This window comes from Coffea arabica, chromosome 6c, assembly GCF_036785885.1.
Source record: "Coffea arabica cultivar ET-39 chromosome 6c, Coffea Arabica ET-39 HiFi, whole genome shotgun sequence".
NCBI lineage: Eukaryota > Viridiplantae > Streptophyta > Magnoliopsida > Gentianales > Rubiaceae > Coffea > Coffea arabica.
In genome coordinates, this window is record NC_092320.1 from 63,503,765 (window position 1) to 63,524,992 (window position 21,228).

General features: G+C 37.7%; 3 protein-coding genes across 7 annotated transcripts in view; 2 read left to right on the forward strand and 1 right to left on the reverse strand.

The window, feature by feature from the left end:
* Positions 1–590: 590 nt before the first annotated feature.
* On the forward strand, positions 591–13,550 carry LOC113691446 (uncharacterized). 4 transcript variants are annotated; one of them, XM_027209579.2, is made up of 15 exons: positions 591–1,289; positions 2,011–2,148; positions 2,237–2,316; positions 2,481–2,564; positions 2,649–2,736; positions 2,852–2,997; positions 3,168–5,178; positions 6,001–6,311; positions 6,744–7,059; positions 7,155–7,310; positions 8,348–8,489; positions 8,828–8,904; positions 10,688–10,827; positions 12,334–12,442; positions 12,907–13,550. In XM_027209579.2, the coding sequence occupies exons 1-15, from the start codon at positions 1,086–1,088 to the stop codon at positions 13,102–13,104; spliced, it is 4,200 nt and encodes a 1,399-aa protein (XP_027065380.1). In that variant the 5' UTR covers positions 591–1,085; the 3' UTR covers positions 13,105–13,550. The 4 variants fall into 4 exon arrangements, 2 of the variants coding, with proteins under 2 accessions (XP_027065380.1, XP_071910156.1); XR_011816318.1 differs by lacking the exon at positions 8,828–8,904; XR_011816317.1 differs by lacking the exons at positions 12,334–12,442; positions 12,907–13,550 and having other exon boundaries at positions 8,348–8,520; positions 10,688–10,826.
* Positions 13,551–15,463: 1,913 nt separating this feature from the next.
* LOC113691793 (strigolactone esterase D14-like) lies at positions 15,464–16,729 on the forward strand. The gene is made up of 2 exons (XM_027210092.2): positions 15,464–15,967; positions 16,146–16,729. Exons 1-2 carry the CDS (start codon positions 15,576–15,578, stop codon positions 16,576–16,578), a joined length of 825 nt encoding a protein of 274 aa, XP_027065893.1. The 5' UTR covers positions 15,464–15,575; the 3' UTR covers positions 16,579–16,729.
* LOC113691792 (rRNA biogenesis protein RRP5) overlaps positions 16,721–21,228 on the reverse strand; it is a 29,506-nt gene continuing 24,998 nt past the window's right edge. Inside the window, exons 35-40 of one of the 2 annotated variants that reach the window (XM_027210089.2) lie at positions 21,044–21,220; positions 18,476–18,572; positions 18,244–18,399; positions 17,919–18,149; positions 17,654–17,737; positions 16,721–17,534 (exon numbers count right to left, since the gene is read on the reverse strand). In XM_027210089.2, coding sequence (XP_027065890.2) covers positions 17,427–17,534; positions 17,654–17,737; positions 17,919–18,149; positions 18,244–18,399; positions 18,476–18,572; positions 21,044–21,220 — 853 coding nt within the window. In that variant the 3' untranslated portion in view covers positions 16,721–17,426. The remainder of the gene's footprint in view (positions 17,535–17,653; positions 17,738–17,918; positions 18,150–18,243; positions 18,400–18,475; positions 18,573–21,043; positions 21,221–21,228) is intronic. The other variant, XM_027210090.2, reaches the window with a different exon arrangement.

Genomic DNA, 21,228 nt, shown 5'->3' on the forward strand with positions numbered 1-21,228 from the left:
GATAAATATTTATAACTGAATGTTTAATAAGTTTAAATTGACAATTTTACCCTTATATTTTTTCATTCAAAAAAGAAGTAGAACCTATGATTTAATTAGTTTAAAATTGTTAAGTATGAAAATGACAATATTTATTTTTAAATCAAATTAATATAAAAGATGAAATATATTTTATGAGAAGTATGGAGAAGAAATGAAAGTCATTAAAAAGGGAGAAAAGGTAAACCGAAAACCGTTAGATAGAAAATATCAGAATGTTTAATTAGAAAAGAATTTTGAATATAATTAATAAACAAGGGTAGATTTGATAGACAAGGTAAGATAGTTGAAGTAATTCTATTGATTCTTATCGGAATTAAGCATTCAATTAGGATTTTTGTGCTGAAAAAAATACACACAAGTTCAGCACTGCTTAACAAGTTCAGCAGATAGATTTTCATTTATCAAACACTCAAAATATTTGAATATCTGAAAAAGTTCAAACTCAGCACTTTTTTATGTTACCAAACAAACCCCGAGTCCTTTATTATTATTATTATTATTATTTTTTTTTTGGGTTGGTTGAATCAAGAAAGCGAAAAGGAGGAGTCAGGTTGAACATGAATCAAGAATACAGGCCCTTCCAGCTCTTTTCAGTCCATAACCTTGATCCCTCATCAGTCATCATCATCATCATCTGGATTCATCACTTGTTGTTACAGTAGTAGTAGCAGTAATAGTACTCAAAAGTACATCAGCTGGATCAATCAGTGAAGTCAGGTGGGACACCTGTGCTTCCTTAAGTTAATCCGTATGGGAACAATTAATTAAATTGGCTACTTGATATCCCCCCTGCAACTCCTCCTTCTTCCCTTTTCTTTTTTGTCTGTCAGTTGATGATCCTCATTTCCTCTCCTTTCATCTTCTCCTAAAACCCTATTCCCCCCTTTTCATTTCCCACCTTTTCTTTTCAATTTTAATGGCGATGTTGAACATTCCACTGATGACCGAGCTGGTCGCATAATGAGAAGAAACTGAATCTAAGTTTCGTAACAAAAAAAAAAAAAAAAAAATCAAAAGGGAGGTTTCGAATTGAAGGAGCAAACATGGCGGTTACGGAGGAAGAATCGTCATCGCCGTCTTCCTCGTCGTCGTCGTCGTCCTGGCCTGGAGCCAACTCTAAATTACGCTCCTCTGCCTCTCACCACTCCTATTATCTCGCCAAGTCTGTGCTCCGTAGCAGCGTTGTTCTTCAGCTTGTCCGCGGCCACATCCGCTCCCCTTTCTCCAACGACGTCGTCCTCGGCAAGGTCCCCACCGCCCCCCCGGCTCCCTATCCCTCTATCATTATTGCTCTTACTTTTTTGATGATTGCTTCCATCCGCTTTTTTCTTTGTTGCAAATTCTCTGCTTTCTATGTACACATCTCTAGTCGTCCAGGGTGCTTCATTTAGGCCGTAGAAACTGAATCAAATGCTAGATATTCATTTACGTTTTGCATTGTCATCAAGAAATCACATTACTCTGTCTGTCAGACAAGTAAATTTCATTTATTATTATTATATTGTTTATTTATTTTAAGTTCAAGCGTGTTCTATATGATGGTTTGCACCTATATGTGTTAGGGCGAATTGCCAAATCGAGTCAATTAGAAAGGCTAATGTAAAAGCCCTGTCATGTACTAGGGCTGTTGGAACAGCTTTATCATGGAAAATCAAAGAGAAGCATTAGTTGGACGATAGGACTCTTTCAGTTGGAACGGTGGTTGAGCAGATAATGAAAAAGCAATAAGTGGCCATATACTAGGTTCTACACTAAAAAAAAAAAAAAGAAATTTGTGTGTGTGTGTGTTTTTTTAATTCCTTGTGGGGGTTCTAGACCCCAACGTCGTGCTTGCAAGAAGATTAGTGAAATTCAATACTGAACTGAAGTCATATATCATTGATTTGAAAACTGAGTATACCATGTTGGTTGAGCTAAACTCCTTTTTCAATGCATGAGTTTTAACACAAATATGGGCATTTGGTTCAGGAAACATCTGTAGAGCTGGTAATTATTGATGACGATGGAGCATTGCAATCTGTTTGTGAGCAGCCTGTTTTTGGCACAATAAAAGATCTTGCTATCCTCCCTTGGAATGAGAGGTTTCACCATTCGCAAAACCCTCAGGTAATTAATTCATCAAATTTTCATTTTGAAATTTTTTTTTTGCATTCCTCATCTTGGAATTTTATGTCTCCCTCTGGTTCTTTTACAGATTCGGGGGAAAGACGTTCTGGTTGTAATTTCTGATTCAGGGAAGCTTTCCTTTCTCAGTTTTAGCAGTGAAATGCACAGGTTGTCTTTGTGCTTAAGAATTCTTTCTGTAGCTTTTGCTCTAGTACTTCCTGAAGGCTCAAATGCTCGTACTTTTTTTAGTACTACATTTTACTATCTTTCATTCACTTAACACATTTTATCTTCCCACAGAAGGCTTACCTTTGTACTTCTTATTATTGTAGGTTTTTCCCCTTAACGCACGTGCAACTTTCGTCCCCAGGAAATGGAAGGGATCAAATTGGAAGGATGTTGGCTGTTGATTCCAAGTGAGTTCTTGTGTTGATTTCGACTTGAGACTGATTTTCTGGGAGTTTAATTTGTGATTTGTTTTTTACTATTTTTCTGTGCAGTGGTTGTTTCATTGCTGCAAGTGCATATGAGGACAAATTGGCTCTTTTTTCAGTGTCATTTTCTTCTGGCAGTGATGTCATCGATAAGGTTAGAAAATTATATTCAGGAATCTATTCTAAAGTTGTATTTGGTCGAATGTGGTTGGATATGGTGATCGATGCTTCTGATGTGTAATTCTGTCATGACTCTTTTCTTTTGTTAGAAAATCTTTTTGCCCCCTGAAAATCAATGCAATGACAAAGGTTTTCCAAGTGTTTGTGGTACTATATGGAGCATGTGCTTTATCTCAAAAGATCTTCGTCAACAAAGTAAGGAGCGCAGCCCTCTATTAGCAGTTATTCTGAATAGGTAGGATGATTAATACATCTGCAAGAGAGATTGAGAACTGTATTTCTGAGTACTTAATGCCTGTGCCTACGCCTGTCAGTTCCTTGGTCTTTTTTTGGTTGCTGGAATACTCCTATCATCTGAATCATTTGCATTTGAGATCCTGATAAGGTTTGGTTGTGCTGCTGCAGGAGGATGTCATATTATCGGAATGAACTTCTTCTATTAGAGTGGAATCTCAGGGAACAGGCTGTCCATGTAATATTCCGTTATGATGAAGCTGGACCTCTAGCACATCACGTAGTTGAAGTTCCTAATTCTTATGGATTAGCTTTTCTGTTCAGGGCTGGCGATGCACTATTAATGGATTTTAGGGATGCTCACAACCCTTCTGTAATTTTTAGAACTAGCTTGGATTTTATACCGGCTTCAGTGGAAGAGCAGAATTTTGCGGAAGATACTGCTACAATTAGAATTCCCGATATTATTGATGAAGAAGGAATGTACAGTGTTGCAGCCTCTGCATTGCTGGAGCTGAGTGACATGCGTAAGAGTGATTCAATGGATATTGATGCTGACACTAGCATAAAGCCAGGTTCTAACTATATTTGCTCCTGGAGCTGGGAGCCAGGGAATGTGGACAATCCGAGGATGATTTTCAGTGCAGACTCTGGAGATCTTTTTATGATTGAAATTTCTTCTGATTCTCATGGCCTGAAAGTAAATCTATCTGATAGTCTTTACAAAAGTTTACCTTCAAAGGCATTATTGTGGGTTGAGGGTGGGTTTTTGGCTGCAATTGTTGAGATGGGTGATGGAATGGTTTTAAAGCTGGAAGATGGAGGGCTATATTACAGAAGCCCAATTCAAAATATTGCACCAATTTTGGACATGTCAGTTGTTGATTATCATGGTGAGAAACATGACCAAATGTTTGCCTGTTGTGGGATGGCACCAGAGGGTTCATTGCGGATTATCAGAAGTGGTATCAGTGTGGACAAATTGTTGAAAACTGCCCCTATTTATCATGGTATAACTGGCACTTGGGCACTTAAAATGAAAGTTACTGATACGTGTCATTCTTTCCTAGTGCTATCATTTGTTGAGGAGACCAGGGTGCTTTCTGTTGGTGTAAGCTTTTCTGATGTGACAGATTCAGTTGGTTTCCAACCAGATGTCTGCACACTGGCATGTGGTCTGGTGGCTGATGGTTTGCTGGTGCAAATCCACCAAAATGCGGTCAGACTCTGCGTGCCTATTAATGTAGCCCAATCTGAAGGTGTTCCCATGTCTTCTCCAAGTTGTTCGTCGTGGGGTCCTGATAATATGAGCATAAGCTTAGGAGCAGTTGGGCATAATGTGATAGCTGTGGCAACCTCTAGTCCCTGTGTCTTGTTTATTCTTGGTATCAGGTCCTTATCAACTTATTGTTATGAAATAATCCAAATGCAACAAGTGAGGCTGCAGAATGAGTTGTCCTGCATCTCAATACCTTCAAGACATCTAGAGCACAGATCATTACCATCCCAAATGAACTTCAGAAATACTAGCCCTGCTGTTGGGTTGCCGTCTGGAGTGGACATCAATAATGCCATTATCATCGGCACACACAAACCTTCAGTTGAGGTTTTGTCATTTTCCCCTGATACGGGTCTGCAAATTCTTGCTATAGGGACCATCTCTTTAACAAACACCATGGGAACGATTATCAGTGGCTGCGTTCCTCAAGATGTACGGCTTGTACTAGTTGATCGGCTTTACATTCTTTCAGGGTTGAGGAATGGTATGCTTCTTAGATTTGAATGGCCTCCTGATTCGGCTATCTCCCCCTCTGATTACACAGTTATGGGTTCCTGCTTGGTAAATTCATTGGGTTCTGCAATGTTTACTCCTCCAAGCAACAGAGGGTCCTTGAGGTCCTTTTCCAGTTTCTTGGAGAAGACAAGAGACAGCTTTCCCGTTCACCTTCAGCTTATTGCCGTTCGCCGCATCGGCATTACTCCTGCTTTTCTGGTTCCATTAAGCGATTACCTTGATGCTGACATAATTGCTTTGAGCGATAGGCCATGGTTACTGCAGACTGCAAGGCACAGCTTGTCATATACATCCATCTCTTTTCAACCTTCTACACATGTCACTCCAGTTTGCTCAGGAGAATGTCCTAGGGGAATTTTATTTGTTGCAGAGAATAGTCTTCATTTGGTGAGGAATATTATGAATTTACGTTATTAATCAGAAATACTTAATGATCCTCTTAGTAACTTTTTCTTTCTGGGGGTTTTATACTACAACAATCTATACTATAATTTGCAAAAGGAATACTTCTGGTCCTGTATTATGTCCTTTGAGGTTTTCTATTTTGCTGGTCTATGTTAAATGTTTCTGTAGTATGTTTGTGAATCTATTTTCCCAGTTTCTATTCGTTTGTGCCTTGTGGAAAGATCTCGATAACCCACCCCCGAGTATATGCTTCAACAGGAATCATAGATTTGAAACCTCTGGTAAAATGCCCGCCTGTAACGTAACCTAGCAGATAAAGTACATTAAATAGTCCAGGGATTGGCAACTACCGATTCAGTGACTCTGGCACTGAGTATTTGTAGTGGATTAGCGGAAGGGTATCTTTCTTGTGGTTGGATCAGTGTTAAATTATGTAATACAAGTCACATATGCCCGACCTAAGATATATCTAGTTTCTGAGCTTACAGTTGATTGAGAGAAATTTGAAGCCTTTCTTTTCAGCTCTGGGGTTCCCTATAGAGAAATATGTTCATGTCAACAATTCTGTAATTCCCATTTCGCAAAGTAATGGTATCTCTTATCTCATTCTTTCCTTTTTGTTTTGTCATTTTCAGTGGGAAAGGGGACAAATGTCTTGCTCATGTAGTTTTTCTATTGATTTTTACGCCGAACCTATTACACTTCGGTTGAAATAGAGAAGATATTGATGCTTGGTATTGTTAGTAGACTTGTAGCCATTTCTTTTTTATTCTGCTGAGGTGATATATGATTAAAATGTTTTAGGTGGAGATGGTGTCAAGTAAGAGGCTTAATGTGCAGAAGTTTCATCTTGGAGGCACACCAAGGAAGGTTTTATACCACAGTGAAAGCAGATTATTACTTGTCTTGAGGACTGAATTGCAAAATGATTCCTATTCATCTGATGTATGCTGTGTAGATCCTCTCAGTGGGTCATTATTGTCATCCTTTAAGTTTGAACCTGGGGAGACAGGTAAATGCATGGAATTGGTAAAGGTTGGACATGAACATGTTTTGGTGGTTGGAACTAGCCTATCTGCTGGCCCTGCTATAATGCCTAGTGGTGAAGCTGAAAGGTTAGCTATCATCTGTGCTCACATTTTCTTCTAGGTTTCTTCTCCAGTGATTCAGTGTAGTGTTTATTGTTGTTATGAATTTTTATTAGAAATTGAAACGCTTGTTATCACCACTGTACTGATACATATTTGCAATTTTCTTTTGGTTGTTTATGTCTTTTAATTGGTTTACTTATCTCCTACAATATTTAAGTGTCTATTGTCGATGAACTGGCTTGACCGTTGTAATCCTTTTGGCTTTGATGTGTTGATGCTGTGGTGCTTGCATTATAATCAGCTTGGTCTTATTCTATATCTCACCAATACGTTTTTTCCCCTAAGATTATGGATACATGATTCTGCATTAATGCTACCCCTTGTTTTTATTTATTTGTTATTTATTTATTTTTATTTTTTATGATGTCTGGTGTTAACTGAAGCTATGTTTAACAGCACAAGTGGCCGTCTGATAGTCCTATGCCTTGAACACACACAAAATTCAGATACTGGTTCCGCTACATTCAGTTCAAGGACCTTTTCATATTCTCAGCGAAGTTCACCATTTCATGAAATTGGTGGGTGCTCTGCTGAACAGCTCTCTAGTGGTAGTATTTGTAGCAGCCCAGATGATGATAGTTCTGATGGTATCAAACTGGAAGAATCTGAAGCATGGCACTTACGATTAACTTATTCTACCATTTGGCCTGGAATGGTACTTGCTGTATGCCCGTATCTTGATCGATATTTCTTGGCTTCTGCTGGTAATTCTGTAAGTCAAATAACCCTTTTATCTATCTACTTTGTTACAAGTCAAAAGTAACTGTTCTACAGATCATAAGGTGAGATTTCTGGCCTTTTCTGCAGTTCTATGTCTGTAGTTTTCCAAATGATAACCTCCAAAGGGTGCGGAGATTGGCTGTAGGAAGAACACGCTTTGTGATAATGACGTTAACTGCACACTTTACCAGAATTGCTGTTGGTGATTGCCGTGATGGCATTCTCTTCTATTCCTATCATGAAGTAAGTGATTGCTATTTGGTTCTGCTTTTCTAGCTTGGTAGTTGTACTCTTCTTTTCGAAGTTTTGCTTATGTTTGCTAAGCCATTAATTCCATTGAACAAGAGTTTCGGAGTGTTTTGTGGTACCTTACTAGCCTGTTACGCGAATTCCAAGGCGCTTTGCAGTTTACTTCTGAAAGATAGGCAAATGAAGATGTTGAAATGAAAACAAATGACAGGAAACTGCTTATATTTAGGAATTGGAAATAAGTAAAGATGGCCATCCTATACCATTTCCAAGATGGTAATCAATGATGTAGAGTTTCCTAGATACAAATCAATGATGAATTGCTGTTATTGATATTCCATCGATATAATCTTTATATAACATTTGAAGTGAGTTTTTTGTGTCATATTGAAGAATTTTTTAAAGAAGAATGCACCAAAATCTTGTACTTACATAAAGGTTGCTTACTTGACCTTAACACTTGCTATGTTGCTATTGCATCACTTGGTCATGAGGTCTCATGTCAAAGTGCGAAGAAAGAAAAGACTGAAAAAACTCATCAGGATGAACCAAATCAAGAGCTAGCATATCCTTCTGAATACAAAAAACAAGTCTCCCATGTCAAGTGTAAGCTGAATTGTGACGGATGTTAAGTTTGCAAAAGTTCTTTGACCAGAAGTTTAGAAGATGACATTTTGGTTAACATACTTGATTTAGCATTTTTGAGGACAGGAATTTTATCTGGAAATGGATGAAAACTCGCAGAACCAAGAAAAATAATCCTCCACTAATTTGTAGACAATGTTTGCCTATTTGGTCTGCAAAAGGAGAACTTTTATTGAGTTGCTCCTGCAGGGCTAAGCTGGAGATTCTTTTAATCTTCTACATTGTTTTCTAATATATGGTCATATCTTTGACACATGCTTATCTTTGCTTTGATGCTCAAGAGATATTGTCCATTTTACTACTATTGAATTATGAATTTTGTTTTATGACATGGTATGGTAAACCAATTATTTCTGGTGATCACCACCTATTTGTTTTTGGTGCAGGATGCAAGGAAACTCGAACAAGTCTATTGTGATCCAGTTCAGAGGCTAGTTGCTGATTGTATTCTTATGGATGTTGATACTGCTTTTGTATCAGATCGGAAGGGGAGCATTGCAGTCTTGTCTTCTTCAGACCATTTAGAGGGTAAAGGTTTCTCTTGGAGAGCTTCTGCGGTGTAGGTCAATGTAATTATTTGGGTTACTTAGTGGTAGATTTTATTAGGATATGGATATTGTTTATTGTCTAAGATTCTGTAGTATTCTCTAGCCTTTTCTCCTCTATTTGTTTTTGAATCATCAAATATTCATAAAATTGACTCTGTGTATTCATGATATTTTTTCTTGCAAATATATGTGTTTTTCCTGGAGTTAGTGGTTACTTCCTGAGATGAGATGTTTTGTTTCTGTAATTGTTCCTCTTCCTCTTTGCTTCTGCACTGGTTTATTGTTTTAATAATCTGTGGTACTTGCTTCATGTTCCAGATAATGCAAGTCCAGAATGCAACTTAACATTGAATTGCTCATATTATATGGGTGAAATAGCCATGAGCATCAGGAAGGTAAGTTCATGTCGAGTCAAGTAATTTGCGGATGCCAAAAAAAAGTCTTGCTTAATAAATTTCGGAAAGAGAGTGACATGTCCTGAAGAATGTTACATTTAGAAATTGCTTTTATAGTGATTACTGTATGTTTAGCAGAAACAAATTGATACACTGGGGAAGTTCTTGGACTGTAAATTGTTGCAGGTAGAAGGGAGAACTGGCAGAAGGTATAGGAGTGCTAATACCAATTAGAAATTTGTTATTAGTTGTCTTCACAAGCTAAATTTGTTAAGAGCAGCAGATATAGCAGCCAAAGAAAGGTGCTGAGGCTTGCCAGGGGTTGATGAGAGTTGATGTGGATAATCTGTTATTCTTACAAAAGTAACATGATCTACAAGTGTTTATTATAATTTGTTACCATATCAATGCACTTGCATCTAGGCTGTTATGGTGAGTAGGCAACCATGAAGTTCAGTTTGGGCAGTTTTATGTTGCATGTTATATTTAATGTCTTTCCGATGGTTGAAGATGTCAGCTGTGCATGGTAAACTAAAGCAGAAAATATCATCTAAAATTTTCTGTGACCACTGCTAGGAAAACTGTATGTTTTGTATTAATGATACGGTGGAGTGGACTCTCTGTAATAAACTTATGATGGGACAGTGTATCGTCCAAGTGTATTGTTCGTTACCACAGCCCTTTGGCCCCATTTGGATTCTGGTGGAATGAATTTACTATTTTGATTCCTGTTAGTTCGAGGACCTTGAACCAAGAAGTAGAATCTAGAAGCTTCAAAAGAAAAAAAAAATAAAGAGTTTCTTGACAAGAACAATGCTTGACTTGTTGGGTTATCTTATGTTGTAAACACGAGTGAAGCTGAGTTTGGTACTGAACGTAACCTCTCATCTTTAAGGTTGTCAATTGTGGTAGGGCATAAATACTTGCTAACAAGAAAGTTGATATAGGTTTTTTCCATATTGTTTTCTTGCTAGTTGATCTGATATCTACCTCTGTATGTGTGCACTCATTGACAGACCCGGGAACATTTATTTTGAGGGGGCATTTTCTGTATGCTTCTAAACTTATTTGTGTAATATGAGTTTTTTTGTGGGGTGATAAACATTTAATTTATAAATGATATAAATGAAAATTTTCAAAATCATATGGGGGAAAACTTGATTCTCTGGAAGTTGGGGGGCAGTGGCCCCACTCCCCCACCCTCATTTAGTTGTGTCTATACATGTTTTGTATCTTCCTATGCATTTTCCTTGGTTTGAATAACCCTTAAGAACTTGTTGGGATGTAGTCTTTGAAGCATACAAACATTTCGAGAGTTGAACAGTGTGTGTTGCAAACTGTATGGGGAGAGGGAAGGATGAAGATTATTCAATGCTTCCTTAATATGCTTGTCTCAATAACCATGTCACTTTGGGAACAAATGTTGGAATACCTTTAATAGTCCACAACTTTTGTATCCATGTTGGTGGCAGGGAAACTATACTGCCATCTTTCTAAAAGGCTGATGATGATGGATGTGTTGATAACAGGCAGTTTGAATCATTTTGATGGCTGTTTATTGGTGTTTTGGGTTGATGCTTCTTGTTGTAGGTCGTTTGTGTAATCCTCTTCCTGCATCTAGGCATCCAGACAATTGGGGGTTGGTTGGCTTACACCATAAGACAATGTTTTTGCAATTTGGGCTTTGCTTTATTCACCTCTATATGTTGTAAACTTTTGTACAAGGTATTGGCATTGTTACCTTTTAAACATATTGTCTTATCACTTTTACTTTATCTTGTAGGGATCATTCTCATACAAACTTCCAGCGGATGATGTGTTAAGGGGATATGCTGTAGCTAATACTATCTCTGACCTCTCACATAATAGTATTATGGCCAGTACATTATTAGGGGGTGTTGTGATCTTCATTCCTGTCACAAGGTATTAAATCCATTCCTTTTCCTCATTTGTGCTTCATGTATTCTTTTGGATGTGAATTGGGATGAACTGTCATTACCACATCAGAATACAAGTTTGCTGTCTTTTGTTTGTGAACTTAGCTTTCATTTGCTGTTGAATACATTAAATTGAGAAGAGATACTTGAGCACTCAGTTTCTTCTTGCCCTCGTCTCTTTTCCTTATATAGTGTAGCATTGATTCCTCAAGGTTCTGCAGCAGTTTGTGCTTGGATCCTTGCCTTAGTGTTGGTGCCAGTTCTGTCCATCCTCTTTTAAGCATCACCAACACCCAACCTATTCACCTATTGACAAAAGGAATTTCTATCATCAAATCTGTCGATTTTACTAACCGTTTTTCTAATACAAATTCCTTGTAGTGAAACTTGGGATTTTTTACAACATTTTATTCAACTCTTTTTATTTGTCGTGTTGGTTAATTATCAGTAGATACTGCTTAAGTGCTGCATTGTATTTGGTTCCCTAAAATTTTGTTAATTGGGGAACTATGAACTTGAAAATTTTTGCCTGACATGCTTGAAATTCAAAGTATAAAGAATAAAGTACTTTAATTTCTTGGTTGATTCCCACTGAAACTGTCAAGCATTTGGTCACTGCAATTTCTTCCGATTTTCTTTGCTTGTGATAGCATGCATGTCTGCTGCATAGCTTTCAGGTAGCTTATTGAATAGCTATTGTTGAGTGATATTCCAGGTTTTCAGTCATGTATTTTGCTCCATGATTGTTTGACGTCTGCATTATGCTGATCTTAAAAAAATTTCCTTTGCTGAACTTTGACATGAGATAATGCTTTAAAGGGCTACAAGCAGGTTATCTGATGGGGCATTAGAATGATTATATTAGGGGTTTTTTAATAACCATGTCAGATCTGAAAATGAGTATACTTGTTAAATGTTTTTCAGATGATTGTGTTTTGAAAATGGAATAAGTTTGAAATTGCAATAGCAGAAGCTTGACAGGATTCTTCTCACTGAACTTGGCAGTTGATAGTGGATTTACTATATCTTTCTCTGACATTTTTGTCCTGAAAACAAATTATAGTATTTCTTTTTATTATATCAAGTGAGTGCCCTCTCTGTTTATTCCCTTCTCACATATCCAGACCCTTTCTGGTATAAAACCTATCCTATCTGGCACCATGTAAGAAGCCAAATCTTATTTATTCACTTGCAGCAACCTAGGAAGTGGAAGATCCATTTTTATGCTATATATGTAGGTGGTTTTGTTGTAACTATCTCTAGCTTCTGTAGCGAACTACTTGTGATGGTAGTGCTCCCTAGCAGTTCATGCTGGAGAATGAAGGTAATACACAAGATTTCAGCGTAACTCAATGAGCATTCTTTGCTGAGAAATGTTAATCCTCAATGTGTTGTAAATTCAAGATGAGATTCTATAAATGTTAATATTTACTTTTTCTGGTTGAACAAAGTCTCTGTTTTTATTACTGAACAAGCTAGCCTGGTGGTTCAGGAGAGAATATGAGCTCTTAGAAGCTGTACAAGCTAGGCTTGTGATTCACCCGTTGACTGCGCCAATCCTAGGCAATGATCATAATGACTTCCGTGGCCGTGAAAGTTCGGTAAGAGAAGCACTTAGTTAACGCGCGCTCTCTCTGTCTCTCAAATTATTTATTTATTTAACATCTGGTATGATAGTTCTACCATATTCTTGTGAGTACTCTTATGATTTCCATTTTTGCAAAATAATGGGGATGTAGCTGGTTCTGCATGCAGCGGAAGGAGATATTTAACTTTTAGGAATCAAAATGTGAAAACTGATGATTTTTGTCTTAACCAGTTTTATCGTTGTATGTCGAAACAGTTGACTCTGCTTTGGTTTTTGTGAATATGTTGAAATTGACAATCTGTTTGTCACAAGCTCTCGAGGACAATTATGGTTGTTTATAACACTCACTGCAAGGATTTGCGAGTGTGTGTTTGGTCTGTAGGTGTGATCCAATTGTTGCGAACTATGTTGTTGTTTATTTTTCATTTTTCTCGGTGTTAAATATCGTAGTAAATTTTAATAATATATGGTTAATAGGTTGGGACACGGAAGATTCTCGACGGTGATATGCTGGCTCAGTTCTTGGAACTGACTAGCATGCAACAGGAAGCCGTATTAGCATTACCTCTCTCCTCACCGAATAAAGTAATGCTGAGTACAAAACAATCACCTCCAAGGATCACCGTTAATCAGGTCGTCCGACTACTTGAAAGAGTTCATTATGCCCTAAACTGACCCCTAAGGTTGTGCTGGACAAGTAATCTTGCAAAGGTTGCTGATGGAGGGATGAGTGCTGGTTGCAGCGTTGAATGGCCACTTGAGGCTTTTATACTCGATGCAAATTCTGTCGACATTGTTGCAATGGTTTGTTGGTGGTGTCAAATGCCTATTTTTAGGAAATGCGGACTGTCAATGATCAAATACTACTTCCCAGGCCTCGAGTCGGATGTTTTGCTTGATGAATAGGTAAGACGACAGTAAAATAAGAAGTATCTAGGGAAACGTCCTCACGGACTGAATTTGCAGGGTACATGCATAGGAATTTTTATTTTTTATTTAAAATGGCTCTTGTGCTTCCTTGTTTCTTTTCCAGATCAATGTAGCATCGCTTGTTTGTAAAGAACTTGCACATTTGTGCATGGTTGATTAATTGTAAATAGATAAAATCGTGGTTAAAGGTAGTGAATGTTGCTTTCCAACTCGTGGGTTGTGGCCTTTGTTTGCAGTAATCTCAATGTTATTGAATGTAGACCCAAATTTGCACAGACGCCCATGATTGAATACGTGTATGAGAACTAGTCTCTTTGTGATGTCCACCAGTGTCTCTTTGATTCCAACTCACCCAGATTCCGCCTTCTTCATATACTAATAAAATTGTCTTTCAATATCATACATAGCGTAGGGCAACAGTCCACCTTTGTTTTGGGCCATGGGTACTTTTGGTCCCAACGTTTAAATTCAGAAGACAATTTAATTTATCAAAGTTTTACAGATATACACACTCACCATCTTAATTTGCCAACTTGATCTTAAACAATAGTAATAGCTGGAAACTGGCTAGTTAAAAAAGGATTAATAATTGCCGGCAAACTTTGCAAGGAAATAAGAAGTATTAATGTCCAAATCCTCTCTCTCCTATGCTACTTTCAGTGGGACAAAATGAAGTTTCACAAAAGGAATCTGACACAAACATAGAAAAAGGAAGGCCGGTTGGGTCGTTGGAGATCCCTTTGGAAAGATTATCATCAGGACAAGACGTCCTAGGTTTTGTCGTAATATATAAAACAGTGAAAGAAGGTCTTGAGTTCAATTAGTTTCTGCAAACTTGATTCAACATGTGCTTGTTACACACAAGGGGGAACAAATCAAACTGCAAACAGTGAAACTATGTTGTCAGATGTCAATCGCCAAACAAAAAAAAACATAGACAAAACTAATGTTGTCAACTACTCTCTTTTTTTATCATATCTGAAGTATAAAATTTCTTCTGGTCACCATCTAACTCATTTTTATCCTTCAGCCGGCTGTTGGTAGTTGATGAGGATTAATCATCATAATTTTTTGAAGCACAAACTACAATTTTATTTTCCCCTTTCCTTACTTTAGTTGACTCCTCATTTAAGTGGTTATTCTTTCTACTCGATTTTGTGAACTTTGAACATGGACTATTAGTTCCAAATGAAATGCATGAAAGAATAATATCTTCAGACTCAATGCATAGGATCATGGTTAGCAATATCGGCCGATACCGATACGTATCGGCAAAATCGTAACCGGAACGGAGGGGATTGGTACGATACCGATCCCCAAATAATATTCGCGACGACGCACTTTGACTCGATCGATATTGACCGATTCGAATCCGTGATGCATGATATCGACCGATATATCCGAGTGAACTCTAAGTCGACTCGAATATTTTTTCAAATTGTGCCTTTTTGGTATTTTCTAATTTTAGTAATTTTTTCAGATTTTTTAAAAACTTTCATGTGCTATAATATACGTATTACCCGATATTCAATCGATATGCCGCTACAGATGTGGAACAACCGAGACCACGATGCGACCACGACCCGCCACGGCGAACCATGCATAGGATAGAATTTAACAGACAATTGAACATGATACTTATATACCCAGATTGAAAGAAAGAATGTTATCTATGTAAACTTCTTGTAACCAACCTCCCTAGCATAGCTGTAGTCTGAAAGAGTTCTCGTAAAAGCCGCATACATATACTGGAAAGGGGGTGCAAAATGGAGATAAATAAATAGCTTCAACTTTCCAACTTAATCTCTAGAAACAAATTTCACTACGTTTATGAAACTTGATGTCCGGTAATGGTATTGAAGAAGCATGCATGTTATTGAGATACATTACGTACTCAACATGCTTCTAAAATTTTGTCTAATCACGCCTAAAAACATTGCAAATGATATGGCCAGGAAGGTGGGGGGAAACTTACAAGGAGATAGGATCATATTCATATATACATATATACATATACATATATATATATATATATGTTTATAGAAGTTGCGTACTGATAAAATACTCACACAAAAGCGCAAAACCTTCTTATAAAAGTCTACAAATCAAGTGGAGCAGCTCCATCAGTGCATAAATAAATAACTTGTCAATCTCTACATGCCCTTTCATTCTTCTGAAATCCGAAAAGCAAACACAGGCTGGTTGGCAAGGAAAACATGGATGAACTTAGCAAGTGTGGAAGTGGCATTCTGGAAGCTCTAAACACTAGGGTTTATGGAAATGCCACAAACACTTTAGTTCTCTCGCACGGTTTTGGTGTAGATCAGACAGTTTGGCAGTTCATCATACCAGTCCTAGCATGCTATTTTAAAGTGGTTGTCTATGATTTGGTGTTCTCACCAAACGTCAGTCCCAAACTCTATGACCCCAAGAGGTACTCCCACAACTTCAGTGCCTATGCTGAAGATTTGATTTGCATTCTTGATCAGCTCCATGTCAAGGAAACTGTCTTTATTGGGCACTCCATGTCTGCTATGATTGGTTGCATAGCGGCCACAAAGAGGCCTCAACTCTTTCAACACCTCATTCTGCTCAATGGATCACCCAGGTACACGCACAAATCATGTTTGTTGTCTACCCATTTTTTCTTTTCTTTCTTTGGGTTCGTATTTTTAACTATCAAGAACGACTCAAGTGCAACTTGCAGCATAGGATGAATGATCTAAATAGACCATTCTTGATCACAACCTTCCTTCATTGACATTCTGATCCTATCATGATTCCAGGTATCTCGATGCACAGCACTACGAAGGTGGTTTCAGTGAACAAGACCTAAACGCCATTCTAACAAATTTGCAACGCAATTTTTCAGCCTGGGCTCATGAGCTGGCCCCTCGTGCCATTGGCGTGAACAATAGTGAAGCTATAGCTAAGTTTGAAGGCAGCCTAGCAAGGATGAAACCAGAAATTGCACTTGATGTTGCAAAAACTGTGTTTCTGGGCGACAATAGACGTTTTCTGCAAAATGTACGCATGCGCAGCACCATCATTCAGCCTGAGAAGGATATCTTTGTTCCGCTGTCAGTTCCACGTTACATGAAGAAGAAACTGCACGCTCAGCTCATAACCCTTGGAATCAGCGGACATTTTCCTCAGCTCACTGCTTATGCTCTGCTTTTACGTGTTATAAAGAATCTTCTCCTTTTGAACTCCAATTAATCGAAGCAAAGTTGCAACAATTTGCACCAGATGCAAATATGTATCATCCACAGGTGTTTTTAGCTTCACTTAAGGAGGAGAAAGACATGATCAATACAACTTTTTTCAAGTTCTCACTGTTAATAAAAATGCACCTCTAGTCTTTTCAATATGCTAGCAACTTCTGCTATTTTATGACCTCAAGCTCCAAGGAATACAGTCTAAGCAACGTGAAAGAGGTTAAGAATAAGAATAGACGCTCTACCCTCATCATCTGTAAAATTCCTAGCAGTGTACCCTTAAAACTGGGGTTTTTGCTAAATCATAATATGAATTAGACTGACTCGCAGAAAAGAATTGCTAAATAATTCTCACCACTCAAAAATTTTTTTCAGCCGCTTTTGGTATACATAATTTACTCTTACAGCATAGACTAAGGTTCAACTATTACAGTGGATCACCTTCGCCAGGATGATGGTACGCTGAAATATCTCAAAGTATCCAACCTTCATCGTTCATATTCTATGCCATATGGCATTTAGAAAAAGTCTCATCTGTCCCCATTTGAAAGTGTACGGCAAAGATTTTCTGTAAGCAACATAATCCTTTTGCCGCATCCTCTCACAATTCTTCATGGATGACCAGATCCATGCCCTTGGAGTATATAACCAGCTATTTGCAAGCCAAATATTTGCCAATTGACCCATCCCCAAGCCCTAGAAAGATAATATTCCTACAGATTCAGTAGGATGCTATCTCCAAATACAAAGGTTTAAATTGATCTCTTTACAAACAGCCAGCACAATCTTCAGGTATGCTTCCCACCATATCGATATCCAATACCACCAAACTGAGTATGAAATGAATTTTCATTTGACGTTGCTCTCAACATACTCTCTTGCTTTTTCTCTCACAGTACTTGCTCTTTCTTCGTCACCAAGAGATTTTTCATACTCCAGATACTTCGTGAATAAGAACTACCAAGAGGATAGTAAGGCAACCAGAGTTAAAATAGAATGAAGAGCTTGAAGGAGGAAATCAATAGAGACAAGAATCAGATCATCTTATCCATATACAACTATATTGTAATACATACCTTCATTTTCTTAGGGGGAAGGCTCAAACTTATTGCCCTCTCAAACAACGAACGGATCACATCTACATCACCTAGTCGAATCTCCTGTTCAGATAGACAAAATGTTTTAAGGTACCTGGAGTGAAAAAAATATTTCAACCAAAAAAAAAAAAAAAAAGAGAAGGATGTGCTGCTTTCTCCCTCTCTATCTATCTATCTATCTTTCTCTACGGATTGGGGGAAAGAGAGAGACATAAAAGAGGGGGGGGGGGATGCAGGTCGTTACCTGGTCAAGATAAATGCTCCACAAGTCCGTCCTTTTAGGATACTCGCGCAGCATTCCCTCAAACAATGATCGCCCCCTGTCAGGTACCCCACATTTGAACTCAAGAATCGCAGTCTGTGAAATAAATTTGATATGCTTATGGCGAGGTAGACATAAAAGAGCCCGATTTATATTTGATTGTATTCCATCATGGTTTTGCTGCAAGAGTCTTTGAACCCGTCTTAGCCAAACCTGAACAAGAGTTGAAACTTTCGTAACATAACTTGGAATATTACACAAATAGGAAATCTGGAAGCTAATCAGTTAAAGTCCTTTATCTCAATACTTTGCATGAACTCTTGAATTTCTTGATCATTTTGCCAAGAAGGTCATCAGCCAACTTATGTTGCTCGGTCCTTTCATACATTCCCAGAAGGGCCAGGTACAGCTTTTTGGGATCGCAGTACTGTAATGCTCTATAAAATAGTTTCTTAACAGCTTCCTGGGAAAAGAACTTTAAATCAGAATACTTTGGCATGGCTTATCACCAAAATATGTGGCAATTTTACTTGGAGTACCTCAGGAGGATTTCCATATTCATTTTCTAAGTTGAAGTATGCAACCCAGATGTTCAGCTTCTCAGACTCCTCTCGGATGTTTATAGTTCTCAAAGCCCTGGAGAAAAAAAAAGAAGAAATAGATTACAAAGTTATTATCACGGGCTTCTGGATCATAAACTTCATAATATCACATATGAGAGAATAAACTAAAGCCTGACCAAAAGAACCCGGCAAATTGAAGAACAAGAAATTGATGGTCTAACTTAAATTTACAGAAAAATTAGGCATCTAAACTTCTGGATGGAATAATTGAGAGAATAAAGAAGCCACAGCATGAGCTAAAAGAGTATCCAAACTGGAGAACCAGAAACTAGTGGTCATAGTAAAAAGAAAGGAACAACAGGCCTTGAACAGGTGCAATCAATTATCTGTAAGAGCCCATTCTGATTAAGGGATGCAAAAGAAAATGCAACAAATATTACCAGCAAATCCCTCAAAACCTTAGAGTTTGTGTCATTGAGTACAGACTCGTAGTCCACACAATATATTTGATTCTGATTCCTTTTGCACCTGCTTCAAAGCTAAATTTACCAGAACAACTACATAGTCTTTTAAACAGCCTTTTTTTTTTAACCTCTCCCCCTCCCCACATCCCACTTCCAACTGCCAGGCCCAAGATTCAAATTCTGAACCTGGCAGTGGAGAGAACTCTAAGTGTCCTGTGGCCAACCCCAGCGGTTAGAACAACTACATATCGTCAATGGGAAGTTCATGCAAACTTCCCAAAAACATTTCCTGTATCACATATCATATCTTCATAGCATCACAACCTAAACTCGGTCTCCCCTGAACCAAATTACCCCATCATTTAGTTCCACAAGCTGTGTAGTTTCAACGAGTTTAGCAGCATCTGAATTTAGCACGCAGAGGTTTAGTTGTATCAAACTGTATCTCTCTCTTACATGCTCTTTTCTAGAATATCCAAGTACCCAAGTCAGATACTCGACTCTTGGATATGTGCGTGTGATAGGCTGAAAATATCCGTAACACACATCTGTCAAAATTGAAAGGCGCATGCAGGTTAGGGGCTTTGTTCCTCATCTTAGAGAATTCTATTTTGACCATGTCCACTTCCCTCTCCAACCCTCCCTCTTCATTCCCATCCCTCCCCTTCTAAAAACTTCCAAAAGAAGTCTGTCAACCGACCACAGAGAACTTTATATATTTCATATATGTGACAAATAGTTCATAGCACTAGGTGGATATTGATTTTAATGGTAATAAAGTGATTTATTACATCTTAATATAGAGTGCAAAAAAAAAAAAGGATTAAACATGTAAATGTCCTGTCATAACAGAGACGATAAACCTACGCTGTAATTTTTCTTTTAGAGCCAGTTTATTCTGCCATGTCTCCAGATGTGATATTGAGCAAATGAAAATTAGAAACCTTCACCCTTTAATTGTTAAGCCCTTCATTTTATTTAATGATTCAATTATGTCAAAAAGAAAACTAACAAGTTTCAACTTTCTGCCTGAGTGGAACCAAAAAAGGTAAACTGTAGTGCTGGCATCAAATTTTGTTATTTATTCAGCCACACCTCCAGACTTTTGTTTGGACAAGGATAAATCATATACGTTTTCGCAACTACAGAGTAAACCTAAGCAAATTTACACAGTTCTAAATTAGTGACGATATGTCACGAACCAGTTAATAAATGCCAATCGTAAAACATGCAAATCAGGGAAAAAGTTTCATTGAGTTTATGGACAAATTGTATCAAAATTTCTATGCAAATACAGCACACAAACAAGACTGAAGTTTTCAGAGAGCTGTAGTTTTCATATTTTGCCATTTCTCTTGTCACTTTTTAGGCAAGCTATACTTCTCATTCTAAATTGCTGCAAGATTGACAACGCATATCGTCTCCATGTGTTTCTAGTTCTTACAGAATATTTACAAATTTGGTGCAGATTGGAGAAATATTGGAAACCTAATTTCACAGAGAGTTACAGGAAAACTTTAATTACTACAAGTCCCATGTATAGCAACAACAGCTCTTGAGTAGATTCAAATTAATAACAAGTCAAGTTCCCAGTAACATCATAAAATCTAATACCGCATCCAAAATTCTGAAAGAATTTCATTTCAAGTCTCTTCCCATGGGTACACATCCCATATCTGCTGTTAAGTCGAAGGATTTTGAGCCGAATGCCATAATCATATCGACCATTTTTCTAGGATTTTGAGCCAATAAAAGCATCCTTAACGTACTTATTAAGATGACAGGTTTTGATTACCAAGTACAGAAAAAAGCCAAAAAAAAACACATAAGAAAATCCATGTAAATAATTTATTTCAGGAGCTCAACATCAAAAATAGTATTTTTCCAAGTTTTTCTCTATCCATATTTCATGTACACTGAATTTCATTTAGTTGTCAGAGGATCCATAGCATACAATTTTAAAATCAAATGTAAGTCTAACCATCTAACTACATTTGGAAGTACATTGACCATCTAAATACACAGAGGTTCGAAGAAAAGCATAGAAGTAAAGCAAGATGATTGGGTTAATCCTTCTCACCTCTCAGCAATGGAACGTGCCTTTTCAACATCTGCCAAAGAGAGCATGAATGCCATGTACTTTATCCATACAAAGCTGCTATTTGGGGAGGTCCTAATAAGCTTCTCAAATTCATCAGCATTTCTTGGAATACCTTTTTCTAGAAGTCTCTCCTCAGCAGCTTGAATTTCTTGTTCCCTGAATAG

What these genes read in the sequence shown, in the direction of transcription:
- LOC113691446 (XM_027209579.2), top strand. Translation starts at nt 1,086, where the DNA reads ATGGCGGTTACGGAGGAAGAATCGTCATCGCCGTCTTCCTCGTCGTCG. An exon ending in ACGACGTCGTCCTCGGCAAG is followed by an intron (nt 1,290 to 2,010) that starts GTCCCCACCGCC and finishes CATTTGGTTCAG; the next exon opens with GAAACATCTGTAGAGCTGGT. An exon ending in GCAGTGATGTCATCGATAAG is followed by an intron (nt 2,737 to 2,851) that starts GTTAGAAAATTA and finishes TTCTTTTGTTAG; the next exon opens with AAAATCTTTTTGCCCCCTGA.
- LOC113691793 (XM_027210092.2), top strand. Translation starts at nt 15,576, where the DNA reads ATGGATGAACTTAGCAAGTGTGGAAGTGGCATTCTGGAAGCTCTAAAC. An exon ending in CTGCTCAATGGATCACCCAG is followed by an intron (nt 15,968 to 16,145) that starts GTACACGCACAA and finishes TCATGATTCCAG; the next exon opens with GTATCTCGATGCACAGCACT.